Source organism: Myxocyprinus asiaticus, chromosome 32, assembly GCF_019703515.2.
Source record: "Myxocyprinus asiaticus isolate MX2 ecotype Aquarium Trade chromosome 32, UBuf_Myxa_2, whole genome shotgun sequence".
NCBI lineage: Eukaryota > Metazoa > Chordata > Actinopteri > Cypriniformes > Catostomidae > Myxocyprinus > Myxocyprinus asiaticus.
This window is the reverse complement of record NC_059375.1, coordinates 19,265,725-19,283,675: the sequence shown is the minus strand read 5'-3', so window position 1 is coordinate 19,283,675 and position 17,951 is coordinate 19,265,725. Positions and strand designations below refer to the sequence as shown.

Here is a 17,951-nt window from a genome sequence, read left to right as displayed (position 1 = left end):
ACTGACAATCCAAACAAAAAGTTAAATAAACAAACTATTTCGGGGTCTGGGTAGCTCAGTGAGTAAAGACGGTGACTATCACCCCTGGAGTCGTGAGTTTGAATCCAGGGCGTGCTGAGTGAGGGAGTGGGAGTGAGCTAGGGAGGGTAGAGTCACGTTGGGGTAATCTCCTCGTGGTCGCTATAATGTGGTTCACTCTCGGTGTGGTGAGTTGTGCGTGGATGCCGTGGAGAATAGCGTGAAGCCACCACACGTGCTACGTCTCTGCTGTAACACGCTCAACAAGCCACGTAATAAGATGTGTGGATTGACGGTCTCAGACACGGAGGCAACTTAGATTCGTCCTCCGCCACCCAGATTGAGGCGAGTCACTACGCCACCACAAGGACTTAGAGCACATTGGGAATTGGGCATTCCAAATTGGGGAGAAAATAATAAATAAATAAATAAACTATTTCAATCTTTATTGTGTGAAAACAAATTATATAATAGTAAAAAAAATTGTACTCTCCCACAGTTGTGGCGTCATTTCCACAACACAAAACAATTTAGCTGCTAATAAGTAATTTCAAAAGTTAGTGTGCTTGTTAAAGTAGAAAAAAAGTGTCAGTGCACAACAGCATAATTGAGATGAAAAGTGGTTTGATAAAAACAATGAAAAATCAAGCAGAATACTTTTTAATGAGCATGCACATACACTGTTGGACATTGTAGAAAAGAAAAGAAAAAAAAAATGAGTGAGAGTGTAAAACATTTTCTAGAGGTTCACAGTGCTGTAAGTGCCGAAGTTAAAGAAACACCCAACAATAAACTATTTTCATTAATTAACACATTTATTAGGTATTTACAAATTAGTTTATTGACAAATGAAGTTAGCTTTAGTTCAATAAAACTGACACCAACAATCTTGTGACATGAATTTCAGAGCCAGTAATGCAAACTGTTTATTAGGAGGCATAAATAAATCAGGGGCCCCTCTGCGATCAACACCAAATGTTATATTATAAGAAATACACTTAATTGCATGTTGATACTGTTTGTAATTCATATGTAAATTTGCCTGAACACTAAGAATGGAACTAAAAACAATGGACTTTTCATTATGGAATTATACATACTCTTTCAGATCACATCCACGAGACAAATTTGTCAGAAGACTGAGGTCATTAATGCGGATTATTAGCATGGAATTTCACATATAATTAACTGATTTAGAAACATACAATTTAGCTCTTGAAAAAGCTGACAGTTAACTTGTAATGATGATTTAGCATTAATAGTTTAGAGCATGCTTTAGAGCAAGTTTAGAAAAATGGCTTTCAAATAGAATAGAATACAATGTTTGTATGAAAGAAAAGACAGGTTCTAACAGGTTTCGTAGAATTTGACAATTAGTGTGAGGAATGAAAATGCGCTGACACACGATCCAGGCATTACGCTGGTTTACATGAACAGAACCTGAAACAAAAGGTATTTGGACTACATTAGATGGAGTGAACCATCTAAGGGCCAAAGGAATAGACACACTTTTTCAGTCGCTTGCATGCTTTGCATTGGCTCAGTTAAAATACAATGTACCGACACATGCATTTAGTCTGCTGTGGCATGTCTAATAAAAAAAAGCAACACAAACAAAACACTCCTCAAATACAAGGTTATGATTAATGGATACAGCGGCATCTGGATGTAGCATTAGCAACAACAAAGAGGACACAGAGATAAAGCCTTGTCTCTATCAGTTAAAGGCACCCCATTACACTTGGAAGGTACTTTTGTGGCTCAGAGAGATGTTGGGGTGCCATTGTGCATCATCTAGACACCCAAAGTCAAAATGGCACCCCACTGCATAAGGCAATTCTAAGGATTGAGCAGAGGAAGTAACGCATAAATCAAAGAGATGAAAGAGGCAAACAACATCTAGTGTATGTTCAATTTTTGTATCCAGTAAGTGGCATCAAGACATAGAGGCATTGTGCATAATTTGCTGTTGCAGATGTTAAAGGGGTAGTTCAACCAAAAATGAAAATTCTGTCATCATTTACAGTCTGCCTAATATCTCCTTTTGTTATCCACAACAGAATTAAAGTCATACGCATTTGGAACAACTTTAGGTGGACTAAAGTTGTTCCAAATGCGTATTACTTTATTACTGTTGTGGATAACAAAAGGAGAAGTTAGGCAGACTGTTGACCTCAATCACCATTGAGATTAAAATTCTGCCTCTATTTTTTGTATTCCACGAAAGTTAGTCAAACGAGATTTTCCTTTTTGGATAAACTAACCCTTTAATAGCATCTAGAAGACACTTTATTGTCAGCACAGGTCTATTGTTGAGTTACAGTAGCTGGTGAATACTTAATAGTTTCAGTACGCACATTACAGTATCACTGTTAATACTTCCAACACAAAATAAGTAAAGCCTCCAATAAAAATTGCATTCTGATAGTATTCTACATGGAAATTAGAGGTAGACCGATATATCGGTTTTACCGATTAATCAGTGAAGACAGTTGCTTTTTGGAACTATCGGTTATCTGCAAAAATCTAAGCCAATAGATGCTGATAGTTTTTTCATCGTTTCGTATTTTCAAAATAAGTGTCCCTGGAGTGTTTTGGGCTTGTTTATATACAGGTGCATCTCAATAAATTAGAATGTCGTGGAAAAGTTCATTTATTTCAGTAATTCAACTCAAATTGTGAAACTCGTGTTTTAAATAAATTCAATGCACACAGACTGAAGTAGTTTAAGTCTTTGGTTCTTTTAATTGTGATGATTTTGGCTCACATTTAACAAAAACCCACCAATTCACTATCTCAAAAAATTAGAATATTTTGACATGCCAATCAGCTAATCAACTCAAAACACCTGCAAAGGTTTCCTGAGCCTTCAAAATGGTCTCTCAGTTTGGTTCACTAGGCTACACAATCATGGGGAAGACTGCTGATCTGACAGTTGTCCAGAAGACAATCATTGACACCCTTCACAAGGAGGGTAAGCCACAAACATTCATTGCCAAAGAAGCTGGCTGTTCACAGAGTGCTGTATCCAAGCATGTTAACAGAAAGTTGAGTGGAAGGAAAAAGTGTTGAAGAAAAAGATGCACAACCAACCGAGAGAACCGCAGCCTTATGATTGTCCAGCAAAATCGATTCAAGAATTTGGGTGAACTTCACAAGGAATGGACTGAGGCTGGGGTCAAGGCATCAAGAGCCACCACACACAGACATGTCAAGGAATTTGGCTACAGTTGTCGTATTCCTCTTGTTAAGGCACTCCTGAACCACAGACAACGTCAGAGGCGTCTTACCTGGGCTAAGGGGAAGAAGAACTGGACTGTTGCCCAGTGTTCCAAAGTCCTCTTTTCAGATGAGAGCAAGTTTTGTATTTCATTTGGAAACCAAGGTCCTAGAGTCTGGAGGAAGGGTGGAGAAGCTCATAGCCCAAGTTGCTTGAAGTCCAGTGTTAAGTTTCCACAGTCTGTGATGATTTGGGGTGCAATGTCATCTGCTGGTGTTGGTCCAGTGTGTTTTTTGAAAAGCAAAGTCACTGCACCCGTTTACCAAGACATTTTGGAGCACTTCATGCTTCCTTCTGCTGACCAGCTTTTTAAAGATGCTGATTTCATTTTCCAGCAGGATTTGGCACCTGCCCACACTGCCAAAACCACCAAAAGTTGGTTAAATGACCATGGTGTTGGTGTGCTTGACTGGCCAGCAAACTCACCAGACCTGAACCCCATAGAGAATCTATAGGGTATTGTCAAGAGGAAAATGAGAAACAAGAGACCAAAAAATGCAGATGAGCTGAAGGCCACTGTCAAAGAAACCTGGGCTTCCATACCACCACAGCAGTGCCACAAACTGATCACCTCCATGCCATGCCGAATTGAGGCAGTAATTAAAGCAAAAGGAGCCCCTACCAAGTATTGAGTACATATACAGTAAATGAACATACTTTCCAGAAGGCCAACAATTCACTAAAAATGTTTTTTTATTGGTCTTATGATGTATTCTAATTTCTTGAGATAGTGAATTGGTGGGTTTTTGTTAAATGTCAGCCAAAATCATCACAATTAAAAGAACCAAAGACTTAAACTACTTCAGTCTGTGTGCATTGAATTTATTTAAAACACGAGTTTCACAATTTGAGTTGAATTACTGAAATAAATGAACTTTTCCACGACATTCTAATTTATTGAGATGCACCTGTATAAAAGTCCCATGTTATGCATCAAATCTGAATTTTTTCTGATTATTATTGGGATTTTGGTTGAACAATAATCCACATCTGGAATTGCATTCATTTTGGACTCTTTTTTTGTGCCCACCAAAAGAATACGATGTGACATTCTATAAATCTATTTTAAAAACTATTGGCCTAATGAATTGGTTATCAGCCTTTCCCACCACCTTCGTTATTGGTATCTGCAAAATCCACTATCGGTCGACCTCTACTGGAAATATTACTTCTGTTAAGAATCTTGGTCTTGCTTTCATTCCTAATGATCAAAAAATAACACTACAAAATCTAAGTGCAATGAAGCTTGCAAACTGAAGAACTGCGTACTTTCTCAGTGCTGTTAAAAATAAAGGAATTAACATCTTTTGAATTCATAGTATTGGGGCCAAATGATGATATATGTAATTGCTGACATGATGTGGCTCAAAGGGTCCTCAAAAGCAATACATTTATTTCTTGGAAGTGCTTTTGTTTTCTGATCTGACATATTTAGACAGATTATGTTGACTGGAGTAGCTTTTTTAGAATTCCTAATTCCAATTTTAGGAACGCTTGTTTCGCGCAGCTCTAGTTCTGAACAAGAATATGGAGCCTTCAGTCAGTCCCAACTTAATGTCACTGAGGTACATTTTAACCCCATATCTGTCCAGTATTAAAAGAAAGAGTTACAAAAAGTTGTTTAAGCATAAAGTGGATCTCTCATGTTGATATGTGACAAAAATGTGATAAGGCAAAATATTTTCAGTTATAGACAATGCCATGTATAAGCTGAAAATGTTTGAAGGATGAAGGCATTTGAAAGACTAGTTAGCAGTCTCGCATGAAACTTGAGATCATTGCATGACATGAATATGATTCAGTTACGGTTTGTGCAAATGTTCAAAAACAAAACGACTAAATATCTACTACAGTGTATATACAAAGGATAAGGGGAATTGGTAACAGGTCAGAGAAATCTCAGCATTAGGGATTGTTAAACCCAAAAATCACAGAGCAGAACCTTATGTAGTGAACTATGAGAATTCTGTATCTGATGAACATATATACTGTTCTCCAGTCAACACTGACAATTTGGTCCCAACACAATCAGTTTCAGCTCAGGTGCATAAGTTCTCTGTTCATTAGACATGCCAGTCAAGAGGTAAAGATATATTAGAAACCACAGCTACTCTTGTCATCAACAATCAACTAATCAAACAAGGTCCAGCAAAGATAAAATAGGTCTTCCTGTCATTTCCAGTTCTGAACGTTTTAAAATGAAAAAAATAAAAAAATAAAAAAATAAAATGAAAAACTACTTAAAGCTAATGTGAGTCATTTTTGTAATTCTGTGTTAAAATACTTTGTCCTATCCCAGCTGAATGCGCGTAGACAGGCAAGCCATTCATAGGTTTATACCCCCGAATAGTGTAAACACTGTGGCTCTGTTGCGCCATCCAAACATTTGTTTGTTCGACCAATATCAAAGGGGAGTGTTCTAGGAAACCTTTTTGAAAACATTCTTTTTTCTATTCCATTTGGTGACACTAGTGGCGCATAAATTACACACTTCACCTTTAAATTCAGTTGGCATTTGAAAAGGATTTCTGATGAATTCAGACTTACACTTGAGAGTCCAAAATTACTGTACGCTTAATAATAACAACACTTGTAACACAGACATAATGAACACTTTTCTGCGACTAGAAGAGGGCGAGCAAAGTACTTCATAAATGGCTCGTTATATATGTGGTGTTTACTTAATAAATCTGATCACACAATTTGCAGCTCAAAAACCTTTAAAAAGGTCAACCAAATTTGTTTAGAAGGGGAAGTTTGTAGCAAAACATGCATTTTCGTCTTTATATAGCAGACTGTACCACAAATAGAGATAAAACTAACCTCTATACCATTACGATTATTTGCATAAAGCTAACAAATAGGGAGTGGGGAAGGACACAGACATTATAATTAGTATCCTTAATCATCATCCCCTCAAATCATCAGTACACAGGTCTTGGCAAAGGAGACACTATGCTGGATTTATAACAGTGGTGGCGAGGCAGTTAGTATGAGGTGCAGCTCATCACACACTGAAAACTGTGCTCCGTTTCTGTGCCACCTCCTCTTAGTCACGAGCATGGACATGGGTCAGCAATAGAAGGGTGAAGGTGTTGATGATTTGAAGGGAAATGGAAACTCGGTCACATTATTAATGGCTTTTCCTTATTAGGGGATGTGGCTTTCCTGAAATCTTACAGCAGCTTCTGGTTTGAAGGCTGGGATATCTTCAGTGTCTTAGAAGTCTTCAGTCATCTTTAGTAGCTCAAGGAAGGCACCAACAGCTCCAAAATAACCCTGGAGTGGAGCAGCAGAGCATAAATTGTGTGCAATTACATGCACAAAAATATAATAACTGATAACTATCAACAAGCTTCCCGTTCAAACAAATCAACGCAACAAAACCATGTTTGTGACATTTTTAATTCTGTTTTTTCTTTGGTTTTGATGTCAAATCGTTTAACAGACATGCACAAAAGACATAAACACATTGCACTGTAAACCATAAAGCTCAAAATAATTAAATGTTTTGAGTAGGGAATGAGGTGTATTTAGAAATGTCTCTTTCTTTTGAGTTCACAAAACTGTCACCTTTTAAGTAACCTAAATCGTTTCATTGTATTGAGTTTAATGAACTTGTCTTTTTAAATTTAAAGGAACTTAAACTTTACTCTTTGAGCAATTGCTTTGCTAATCTTAGCATAGTGTTTCCAATTAGCATGCATTCAGCATGTTAGCATTCACTGAACTAGCTATTTCTAGCTAGTACTAGCTAGTTAGGTTTCCTCTACTTGAAGTATTTAGTTGAGCTGACATGGTAATTTTAAGTTCAGACAAAGAGTTTGATTTAAAGTTAAGTGTCATTAAAACGTTTCAGTTAGCTTTCTCAATATTTCAAGTTAAGAGCAATTAACATGCATGTGTAGTACAGAATAAAAATCTGAAAGTTCTATTAACTTAAACTTGGGGGCTTATTAACTTATAACATTTTAAACTGATTGCCTTAAATTGTTTGAGCTCTGCTAACTTATTAGAGTTAACAGTGTGGAAAAGCTGCCAGAATGTTGGTATAGGGGTTTATATGGGATAATGGGAAAAAAATATGTGTAGAACGTTTTTGCTTAAACAGTTTATGATCTTTTCCCCATAAAAGAACAAGGTTTAAGTTGTTTACATGACATTAGACATTGTTGGGTTATTAAGCATAACTGAAGTAAGATCATGCATGTAAACACTTTCAATAACATGCTCAGATCTGGTAAGATGGAATTTGTAGAGGACTAACAGTCAATCAATAAGGGTTTTTCAAAGAATTACGCTGATAGCTGGAGCAGTGGTTCTCAACTGGTTTTATTTCAGGATCCTTATTACACATGTGACGTTAAGTAGTGACCCAACACAGTACCAAACATAACACATATTTAATGTAATCTGGGTCATACTATCTTTTACCTTGTGCACTTTGTTCATGTTTTTTGATGATGATTGCATGTCATGACACTTGTCCATATTGGCATCTGCCTAATATGGCTAGCTTCTACCAAGTGACGGATACATTTACATCAAAATACCATAGAGTTTGATTGGATGCACAACCTTTAATGTTATCAGAGGATATGAGAAGCATTTTCTCCTCCATAAAAGTTGATGAAAAAATTATTATGCTATTAAAATTTGAACAATTTTATGGTTACTTGCATTTAATTATCTTGCACTTATTTTTCCCCACTGTCTGCTATCTAGATAAAGACATAGACTTTGATGATATTACATGATTTTATTAATTCCTTTATACAGTAGTAACTCAAAATTCACAATATTTGAAAACAAAAGATCTACATTATCTATTGACAAGTCTGTGGGTAGATTTCAAAACAAATACAAGGGGGACCTAACGCTTCTGTTAATCAGAAAGCGGGTGGTTATTGGCTGATGTTTGCTGATTAACTGGCCTATTGAAAATTCTTAGATGGACAAACATAAGAGCAAGTGGCTCTAACATTGAGCAGAAACAGAAAGAGGTACAAAAAGAAAAAAAAGACTTACTTCATGTTCTAAGAAAAGGGCTTTTAGTTGTCCGTCAGACCAGAAGTCCATGGCATAGGCTAGCAGCTTAGTGGATACTGTGTTGATTCGAAGGAAATTCCCAACAAAAACCACTCTATCAATTTTCTAAAAGCAATGAAATAAAAGATACAGTGAAAATGTTTGTTGCAGTCCGAATTTGTGGAATACATTATGATTTATCAATTTTTCACATGTTCTTGTATGCCACAGCATCTTTGGAAAAAAACTAAACAAAACAAGTTTGCTTTATAATCGTTTAATTAAATTTGGGAACCTTGGCCAACCAAAACATTTAATAAACAAGTATAGGAAAACCCCTCACTTTTTCTCAGACTGAACATATGACCATCACGCCAGCTATTTATAATAAGAAAACATGCCAGGTTAAACAAGTTTAGTAATTCAATTCTGTGCCAGAGTCCATGTTGCGGCTTTTCAGTATGCTGTGATAGCCCTGTACAATGCTGCTTGATCTCCATGCCACAAGGCAACACTGTAAAGAAGCCCAGAGCACACCGAGTTCATCCCTATCTTTGTCACCATGGACTTTATGGTTTGTATATTGTTTGTTCAAGAGGGTTGTAGGGACTGAAAAAAACTTGTGCAAGTTTCAATGTAATTTTAAACTAGTAATGTGGCTGTAAATATGGATTAAAAAATTACAGCTTGTGAAAAATGACCTTTTGTAAAGAGTTATGCATGAATTGTCAAACCTCGTTCACTGCACACATGCGAGCAATGGAGCCAATGTTGTTTGTGATGGTAACAAGAGTTGCCCTGGCCAGGTCCTCTTTACTTATACTGTCACGTTTCTCCTTGCTCATCATATGACAAAAACTAAAGGATTCAAATTAAAGGAGAAAAAAAAGAAAGAAAAAAAAATGTAATTGGTTTTCTTCATCACAAACATTTTTTTATTTTTTTTTTTACATACGAATACTAGTAAATCTGTCTGTACCTGGATGCAACGGCAGATCCCTGGAGACCAAAGCGTTCATAATCGCCACCATAAATGTCCTTCACTAGTTTGTCCACGTTTGTGCTGTCTCCTTTAGCTGCCATCTCTAAGGCCTCCTCAAATGTCTCACAACCAGTCAGCAAGCAGCACAGGCCTAGAAATGTACCACCTCCTAGACTGAAGCACAACCGATGGAACAAATCAATGTCACTGTGTTTAAAGAATGTTGCAGTGCTTCAGAATTATTACATTTTATTTATAATGTGTTCATTATTACTTGGCAGTGCAATATTGCAGATATTATAGGCATTTGTATGACAAATTACTTAAATTCCTCATTTGTAAGTCGCTTCAGATAAAAGTGTCTGCTAAATGACTATATGTAAATGATTGAAAGAATCTCTTAAACAGAGTTACCATTTTTTACTTTCATGACTTTAAAGTTAAAGGGCCAGTTGAACAGTTACAAAAGATACAAGTGTTATTGCAATATTATGAATATATGAATATTAACTATTTACATTCCAAGTTATTGGCAATGTTATGCAGTTTGCGTACTATTTATCACACACATGTACCCAAACTTTTTGGATGGATGTGAGCACACAGGCTTGTTTGCTGTCAACTAGGCTACAATTTCTTGTTTACATTCATGTTTTAGGCATGTAATAAGCTATACTGTTTAACAATCCTTTAAATGTAACCCTAATCTTCTGATGGGGACTTTTTTGACCCCTTTTGAACTTTGCTTCTTTAAAAAACATGGTTCCTTTCATCTAAATGTGATGAGGCTTGGTGGCTTTTCCTACGTTTACCATCTATACACACACACACACACACACACAAAAACTTGATCCTGTTGGTGTAGTGGTGTGGGGAAAAAAAATTAACATTAACAGTGTTCGGGGTCAAATTTGACCCCCATTGGAAATTAATGGGTGAGACGATAAAACTCTGCATTATTTTTTATTTATTTGTCAAATAAAACCAATAAATCAGCCACAATGCAGAACACACACACACACACACACAGAAATGAAGGGGTGATACTATAACACATACACACATACACACACACACACACACACACGTTGGTACTCCTATCATTACAAGGACTCTCCATAGACGTAATGAGTTTTATACTGTACAAACTATGTATTCTGTCCCCCAACCCTAACCCTACCCCTAAACCTAACCCTCATAGAAACCTTTTGGCATTTTTACATTTTCAAAAAAAACATTTAGTATGTTTGTTAAGCTGTTTGAATTACAGGGACACTAGGGATGTCCTCATAAACCACATTTATAGCATAATACCCTCGTAATTACTAGTTAGTAACCTAAAAAAACTCCCCATAAACCACAAAAACCAACTCTCTCTCACACACACACACACACACAAACTTCATGCAGAAATTAAAGCATGAGACCAATACACATCCACAATGAAGAACACACACACACACACACACACACACACAAATGAAAGGGTGAGACATTACACATCCACAATGAAGTTGACCGCACGCACACAAACAAACACACACACACACACACGCACTTTGACAAAAATTATGAATTTTTAATGTCTTTGATAATGTCTAAACATACTGTATTTCTAAATGCATAACTAGTCATAAGACCTGAAAACAAAAATCAGTTTGCAACAATCTGGCAAATGAGTAGCTCTGTAGCCATCTGCTGGTTATATGTTGTAATTTCATGTCTAAATTTTTTCTTCTTCTCTCCAACAGATGGTAGTAATCTGCCCCCAATGCATGACTATATGTCCCTGAATAAAATTGTGGCATGTTGTTAAAGTGTAGTGAATTTAAAGGTGCAGTATGTAAGATTCAGAAACCCTTGTTATTAATGACACCTGTGGCCGTTTAGTGAACTGCAGCCAGCTACCTGTTGCTCGTGCACGCGCTCGTGCACACACTCCATAGGGACGCGAGCATCGGCCAAAACAATGATGTAACGTACAAAGAAACTGAACGTGATCCACCGGCATCATACTGACAGATGAGGTAGCATAATTAAAATTACACAGTTATGATTGTTTTACTACAAACTTTGAGACTAAACTAAAACTACTTATCAGTTAACATAGCATACTGTTACACACATACAGCTACATACTACCGAACTATACCAGACAGTTTACTGTTGCACTGTTACTGTTGCACTATTGTATGTTTTATATGTCATATGTTGTACTACGATCAAGAAATCAGCGTATTTGCTTAAATTTATCCTGTATACCTGACTTTTAGTATAAAGAGAAGATCGTTTAAATTATTTGAAAGTTACGAAGCAAGGTAGCTTGCAATTCGTCAGCGTTAGCAGGCAAGATCAAGTTAGCTAAAATTACACAGATCAATCCTTATGGCACTATAATTCACATGCTTTGCAGTTATGTAAGCTTACCTGTCCAATAAAAAGAACACCAATTCAGGGACGGTTTTGATCCCCAAAACCAAACAATGGTCCAGGAATCAAATGCCCTGCCGATGTTCACTCTAGTTTTCACTCGACTGCGATCACGTTCCCGCTTAGCCAGACGGGATGCAGTAGATAAATGTTTTGTTTTTTGTTTTGTTTTTTTGGCTTGCTAGAGTTTGTGTAGGAGTTGGTGTTGTGCTGGGAGCCAGACGTTTGCTGGATTCCATCTATAAGATAACGTTACCTAGTGTTGCAGACTGTCTGTTGATGCTGTTGAATAGCGGAAGAGAGGCTACTGTCTGAGGCAAGGCTCTCAGGAGCGCGCATAAACGTCACATCCTTTGGATTTTCCCGGCATAAGTGACCCGCTCTCTTCACATGAAAATCAGTCTACAGGCTTTAATAGGCAACCTAGGAAGTCCGGGAAGGGCTCATTTTTTAAGTTGCGTTACAAGCCGTTCACACATTGGCAAAAAAAGGTGAATATTACATGAAAAATTTTAAATACTGCACCTTTAACATTAAATGTTATTATTTTATATAAAAATACATGGTGCTGTTTGGTAATTTAGAGGTAAATAAGGTTAAAATAAATACCACAAACCCCCCCAAAAACTTCACAACTTTAAAGTTAGTGATACAACACCTGTTTTAAAAAACATTCATGATTTTGGTACAAATTACACAGTGTGTAGGGGTCAAAACTGACCCCTAACACACAGCATTTAAACCCTTAACGAACAGAAAACAAGGGTTGAATTCTCTCATTCTTTCGGTTTTGGGTGAGAACAGACCAAAATGTAACTCATTTTTCACTATAAATCATGACATCAGCAGTCTTCTTGGCGATCATGATTTCAAGCTCGATTACACTCCATCTAGCACTCTGTGTATGCGTCAAGCGCTAGGAAGTGTAATCGAGCTTGAAATCATAGTGAAAAAGGAGTTATATTTTAGTCTGTTCTCACCCAAAACTGACTGGATCAACTCAGAAGACATGGATTAAACCACTGGAGTCAACTGGATTACTTTTATGCTGCCTTTATGTGCTTTTTGGAGCTTCAAAGATTTGGCTACCACTTACTTTCATATTGTGGACCTACAGAATCTTTGTTTGTGTTCTGCAGAAGAAATGAAGTCATTCACATCTGGGATGGCATGAGGGTGAGTAAATGATGAGAGAATTTTCATTTTTGGGTGAACAATCCATTAAAAAAAATGACAGGATAACATTAAAGATCAAACCCAAATGCAGAAAGTCAAAACTGATTTGTGGCCCGGATTTAAAGATACACTTTAACACTTGAAGGGCCATATGAAAGTATTTCGCAGGCCGAATTTGCCTCACAGGCCAGTACTTTAGGAATTCTGGTAAAACATTTTACTGGGTAACTCTGTTTGCTTAACTAAAAGCAAAAGATGAAGACGGTATTTACCTGGTGCCAGTGACCCGCTTGTAATTGTCCTTGGAATAGACTGCCAAGATGCTAACTCCAGAGCCAATGTTTACCAGCAACATGGGGAAGGGGTTCTCCAGGCTACATGGCCTCTTGACACAGTTTTCAGGGTCAGAAGGGTTTTGGAAAAAATAACAATTAGGATGCCCATTGAACCCGATGGAGTCAACGTACAGCAGACCTTGAATAAGACAGTCCAGTTCATCCAGCTTCTGCAGCTCCAGACCAGCCACCTAGGAGAGGAAGAAAATACACGATCACAACTGTGAGAGACTGGTGAGTCATATCAAACCTTATCCTGATAAAAGGAATAAGATAAGTGATAGTAAGATAGCGAATCATTATGTCAGCAAAACACTAGCATGCTACTGATCAACAAATGTTTTCACAAAACAACATTTAATCTACATTTAATTTTAAATCCCAATGTACAGGTTTTCACAACTTTTGACCAATGAATTTCCATGAACTTTCCAGTCATTTGCGATTACTAAATAGAGATTTTTTTTTTTAAATATTATTTTGATTCAAACCCATTGGCTACCAATTCGTTCAGACCATGTTAACCATTTCAAACAATTAATAAAAAATAAAAAAAATACAAAAAATATTTGCACAAAAATTAGACAACTCTAGATAAGCTCTACACAAGAGCAATATCTGGCCAATGAAATAATTTAGAGCAGAGCTAAATACAATAATTGTATATTAATTTATGGGATTTTCCATGACTTCTAAAGATCTTATTAATTTCAATAACATTTTCAGGCCTGGAAATCACAATTTTAAAATTCCATGATATTTCCAGGATTTCCATGCCTGATTATTTAATGTTGCCTTTCCTCAGTGGACCACATACTGTTCTGAAGTCTTCCTCAAATTTGTATGCGCCTCCACCCGTGGCACACAGTGTGGTGTGCAGGCTGGAGAAGTTCTTGTCTCGGCCCATTTGGATGAAGCGGTGCATGTCTTGTGTTGGGAAGCGGATGAAATGCAGGTTGCCTTTGCGGCCGCACATGGTGAGGTTCTTCAACTCCAAGTGCACATCACGGATACCTGTGTTGCCATAGGCCACGTTGGAGGTCAGGTAGCGACGAATACTCTTCAGGCTCTCGACTTCCTCCTGTTCTTCTTCAGCTGTGATGTCCTTGGGTTCAAAGTAAACCAGCTTTACTAGAGTTCCTCCAATATCCATCCCAAACCATGGAAAAGCTGTAAAATACATAAATTTTTAGAAATGGTAATTTGTACTATTATTTCAGAACCTGTGAATGAGTGTGAGTGAGATAACACTTTACAAAAACAAAACTAAATAATGCATTTGGTGTTGCAATCTTTATCAATTTAATCCCTAAGTGAATTTGTACATTCTTACAAGCCGTCACCAGACACTGAGGGCAATAAATACATGACTGATTATTTGTCTGATTGCAGATAACTATGAGAGCTGTGGTATGTCTGTCTTTTCACAGCAGCTTGTGAGGCATTTTGTTGGTATGACAAAAACAGCAGTTTTGAAGAGATTTCCTGGAGATTCAGAGAGACAGGCTGTCTTCAGATTAAAGTTAAACATTAACTGCGGAAATGTAATCTCTAGCATAAATATCTCCTAGTAAAAATGTTTAGCACAACTAGCTTTTTTGTCTTTCCTTAATCACATAACATCAGTAAGGGTATTTCTCATAGAAATCTTAGATCAGTGAATAGCTTTGAAGTGTTTGAGAGAAAGCAGTTTCTTAGGCTATTGATTAGCCTTTGCTTAGACCAATGATGATAATGTTACTATGGTCCATGTAGGTGAAAGGTGTGTGTACTCCTTGCCATGAGGCTCAGAGAGCAAAGTACTCCACAGCCACCAAGAAGAGAGTGGCAATAAGGCAGTTAATGGACAAAAAATTAAGTTACAGCAGATTAGGTCTGCATTCGGGCTAAAAACAAGCCAGTGTGTTTTAAAGCAATGCAATATACAATTTGCAAATCGGAAAACAACTGATATAATCCACCTGTAACTAACTGTTTTAGATTCCAGGTAAGAATACAAGGGGCATGCTGCAATGTGCAATTACTGCAACTACTTGCTTAAGAGGGTGGACCAAAAACTGTTGTAGAGCAATTAATTTCAACAATAAAACAGAAAACGTAATAAAAGCCTAAATCATTTCAAGTTTGTTTACACCATAACATTGACTACTAACTAACCTGTACTGTCTTTTTTTATTATTATTTAAAATGATTACATAAGAGGTTACCTGACTTTTTTACAATTAGCTTCATACTTTCAGGTAAGACAGGCAGGATCTGAAACTGAGCCACGCAGCGATCAAATAAAATATATCATTCAAATCTTAACTGTAGTGTGTGCGTCGCCGTCAGAAGAATACGTGTGTTTTATATCACTTGGGTGGTGTGTTATTGACTTTTTATGTTCATTCTACAAGAACTCTACAGTCTGTTCGTTCATACTGAGCGATTGTCCCACCCCTTTATGTGTTCCATCACGCTCATTGGTTGAGAACGCTTGTCCTTTAGATATGGCGTGTTTTGACCACACCCCCTACGTCTGATCTGACCAATGAAATCCGCACAACGAACATCACATTGATTTCACAACACTAAATAGCCTGTCTTTCAAAACATATAAACCTCTTAATACAGGCAATTTTGGAACGTGAACACAGACTTGAAGTGTTTGACCGTCTTCTTTCACAAAGAGGCATATTTGCTTCTTTAAAATTGAGAAGAGTGGTTAAATAAAACCAGAAATAATGACACAATTTAGGGGGTTCGCTACTTCCGGGACATGGCACTTAAAATCTCGCCTTTTTCGTTGTTGGTAGAAATATTAAAAATTACTTAATGAGAGAGAGAGAGAAAAAACAACAGTTCGTGCCTCACAACAAACTTTATACTAAAAAGCATTAAAAAAAAAATTAAATGTTAACGTACAGCGGTATAACCTTAAATTTGTGATGTTGATGCGTCCATTTTTAAATATCCGGCTATGGTTCTTCAGTGTTTTTATCCAACATATGAAGGACTCTCAAAGAAAAATTAAGCGTTTTACGCTGGTATAATTATCTACCTAAATTATGGTCCTTTTTATACAAACCACACGTCAAAAATACAATTTCACGCAATATTGTGTTAACTGTCATTGTTCTCTGAATTACACTCTGAAAGCTCGACTTACGCGGTCTGTTCTTCTTTCCTGAATCCACTCGTCTTCTGAATCTGCAGCGTTTCGCAGTTGAACCAGTGTTGTGTACATGATCCTGATGAAGATGGTGGGATTTTTCAATACCATTATGGCTACTGTTACAACCACTGTCAGTACCACCCAGACCACCTCCGTTAGAACCGCAAGAAATACAGTCCCCGTTACCGGACGGTGGACTGTGAAATCCGTTCACTAAACCGTTAGTATAATGCGTCGTTCCGTTGTCATCGGATGTTTTAACATTTTCCATCATTTACGCAGTAAATGTGAACGCTCGGAAGACAGACTAAATGCGTATAACGACTCCGTTTTCTTCTCGACGTCTCGAAGGCGTTTCTAAAATTTACAAACGTTGTTTTCCGAATTCTACATAAATGCTGATGTGTTGTGATGAGATGAAGACAATGGGTAGGTCTTCAACATCTTATTCGAGGTCACTGTCGGTCATTTCTCCTTCACATGCTGTGTGCCTGTTTCCGAGTCAAACAGCCGGTAGATGCGACGTCACTAAAGAAAATGTCCCCACTCCCTTTGCTGAAACGTCATTTTTAAGAGCAGCCTACTTAAATACTGCACCACTAACCATTACTGCATCCTACAGGTCTGTAAAGCTCACAGTGCGGTCGTTTTTATGTTGCCTTCATTAATATTACTCCATCTGACAGTCTTGTTCAAATGCCTCTGGAAACTTGCATCCAATTTGTACTCAGGAGGCCTTTTTATTATGGCAAAGCTATACAAACAGGAATAACAAGACACAGAAATAGAGAAAATATATATTTATGGCAGATGTGAAATAAAGCTGCATGAGCATGATTAAGTTGTCTGCGGGTCAAAATTGCCCCAAACATGTATTATTATGTGTGTAATATATATATATATATATATATATATATATATGTATGTATGTATGTATATGTATATTTATTTACCTCAAAATTACTAAATTACACATTTATTTTCATATAAGATAACACATTTTAAGTTACTGTAACTTAATGCACTTGTCAAGTTCATACATGAATTAAATATCAAGTGTGTCATGCATTGGGGGCAGATTGCTTCCATCTGCTGGGGGAAAAAAGAAAATCACATGTAATCACAAGTATAACCACTAGATGACTGCAGAGATCCACTAGTGATTCATGTCTGGTTGTAACAAACTGAATTTGTGTGAGTGTGTGTGTATGTGTGTGTGCACGCATTGGGGTCGGATTGTTGCCATCTGCTTGAAAAATAAATAAATACATGAAATGACCAGTAGATGACTGCAGATATCCACTAATTCATGCCTGGTTGTAACAAACTGAATGTGTGTGTGTGTGTGTATTTGTTTGCATGTTTGTGTTATGCAATTTGCTTTGTAAATGTGTTATGGTTTCACCTCTTCATTTCTGTGTGTGTGTGTTCTGCATCATGGCTGATTTATTGATTTTATTTGACAAATTCCAAAAAAAAAATGCTCGATGTTAGTCTCACATATTCATTCCTGTGTTTGTGTGTGTGTGTGTGTGGGGTGTGTGGGGG

At 37.1% G+C, this 17,951-nt stretch overlaps 1 protein-coding gene across 2 annotated transcripts; it reads right to left on the bottom strand.

The window, feature by feature from the left end:
- Positions 1 to 662: 662 nt before the first annotated feature.
- LOC127423124 (pantothenate kinase 3-like) lies at positions 663 to 16,919 on the bottom strand. Of its 2 annotated transcripts, XM_051667197.1 has the most exons (7): positions 16,398 to 16,919; positions 14,067 to 14,419; positions 13,187 to 13,440; positions 9,306 to 9,482; positions 9,061 to 9,184; positions 8,327 to 8,452; positions 663 to 6,577 (listed from the first exon to the last, which is right to left on the bottom strand). In XM_051667197.1, exons 1-7 carry the CDS (start codon positions 16,675 to 16,677, stop codon positions 6,518 to 6,520), a joined length of 1,374 nt encoding a protein of 457 aa, XP_051523157.1. In that variant the 5' UTR covers positions 16,678 to 16,919; the 3' UTR covers positions 663 to 6,517. The 2 variants fall into 2 exon arrangements, with proteins under 2 accessions (XP_051523157.1, XP_051523158.1); XM_051667198.1 differs by lacking the exons at positions 13,187 to 13,440; positions 14,067 to 14,419; positions 16,398 to 16,919 and adding an exon at positions 12,835 to 12,882.
- Between the last annotated feature and the right edge of the window lie 1,032 nt (positions 16,920 to 17,951).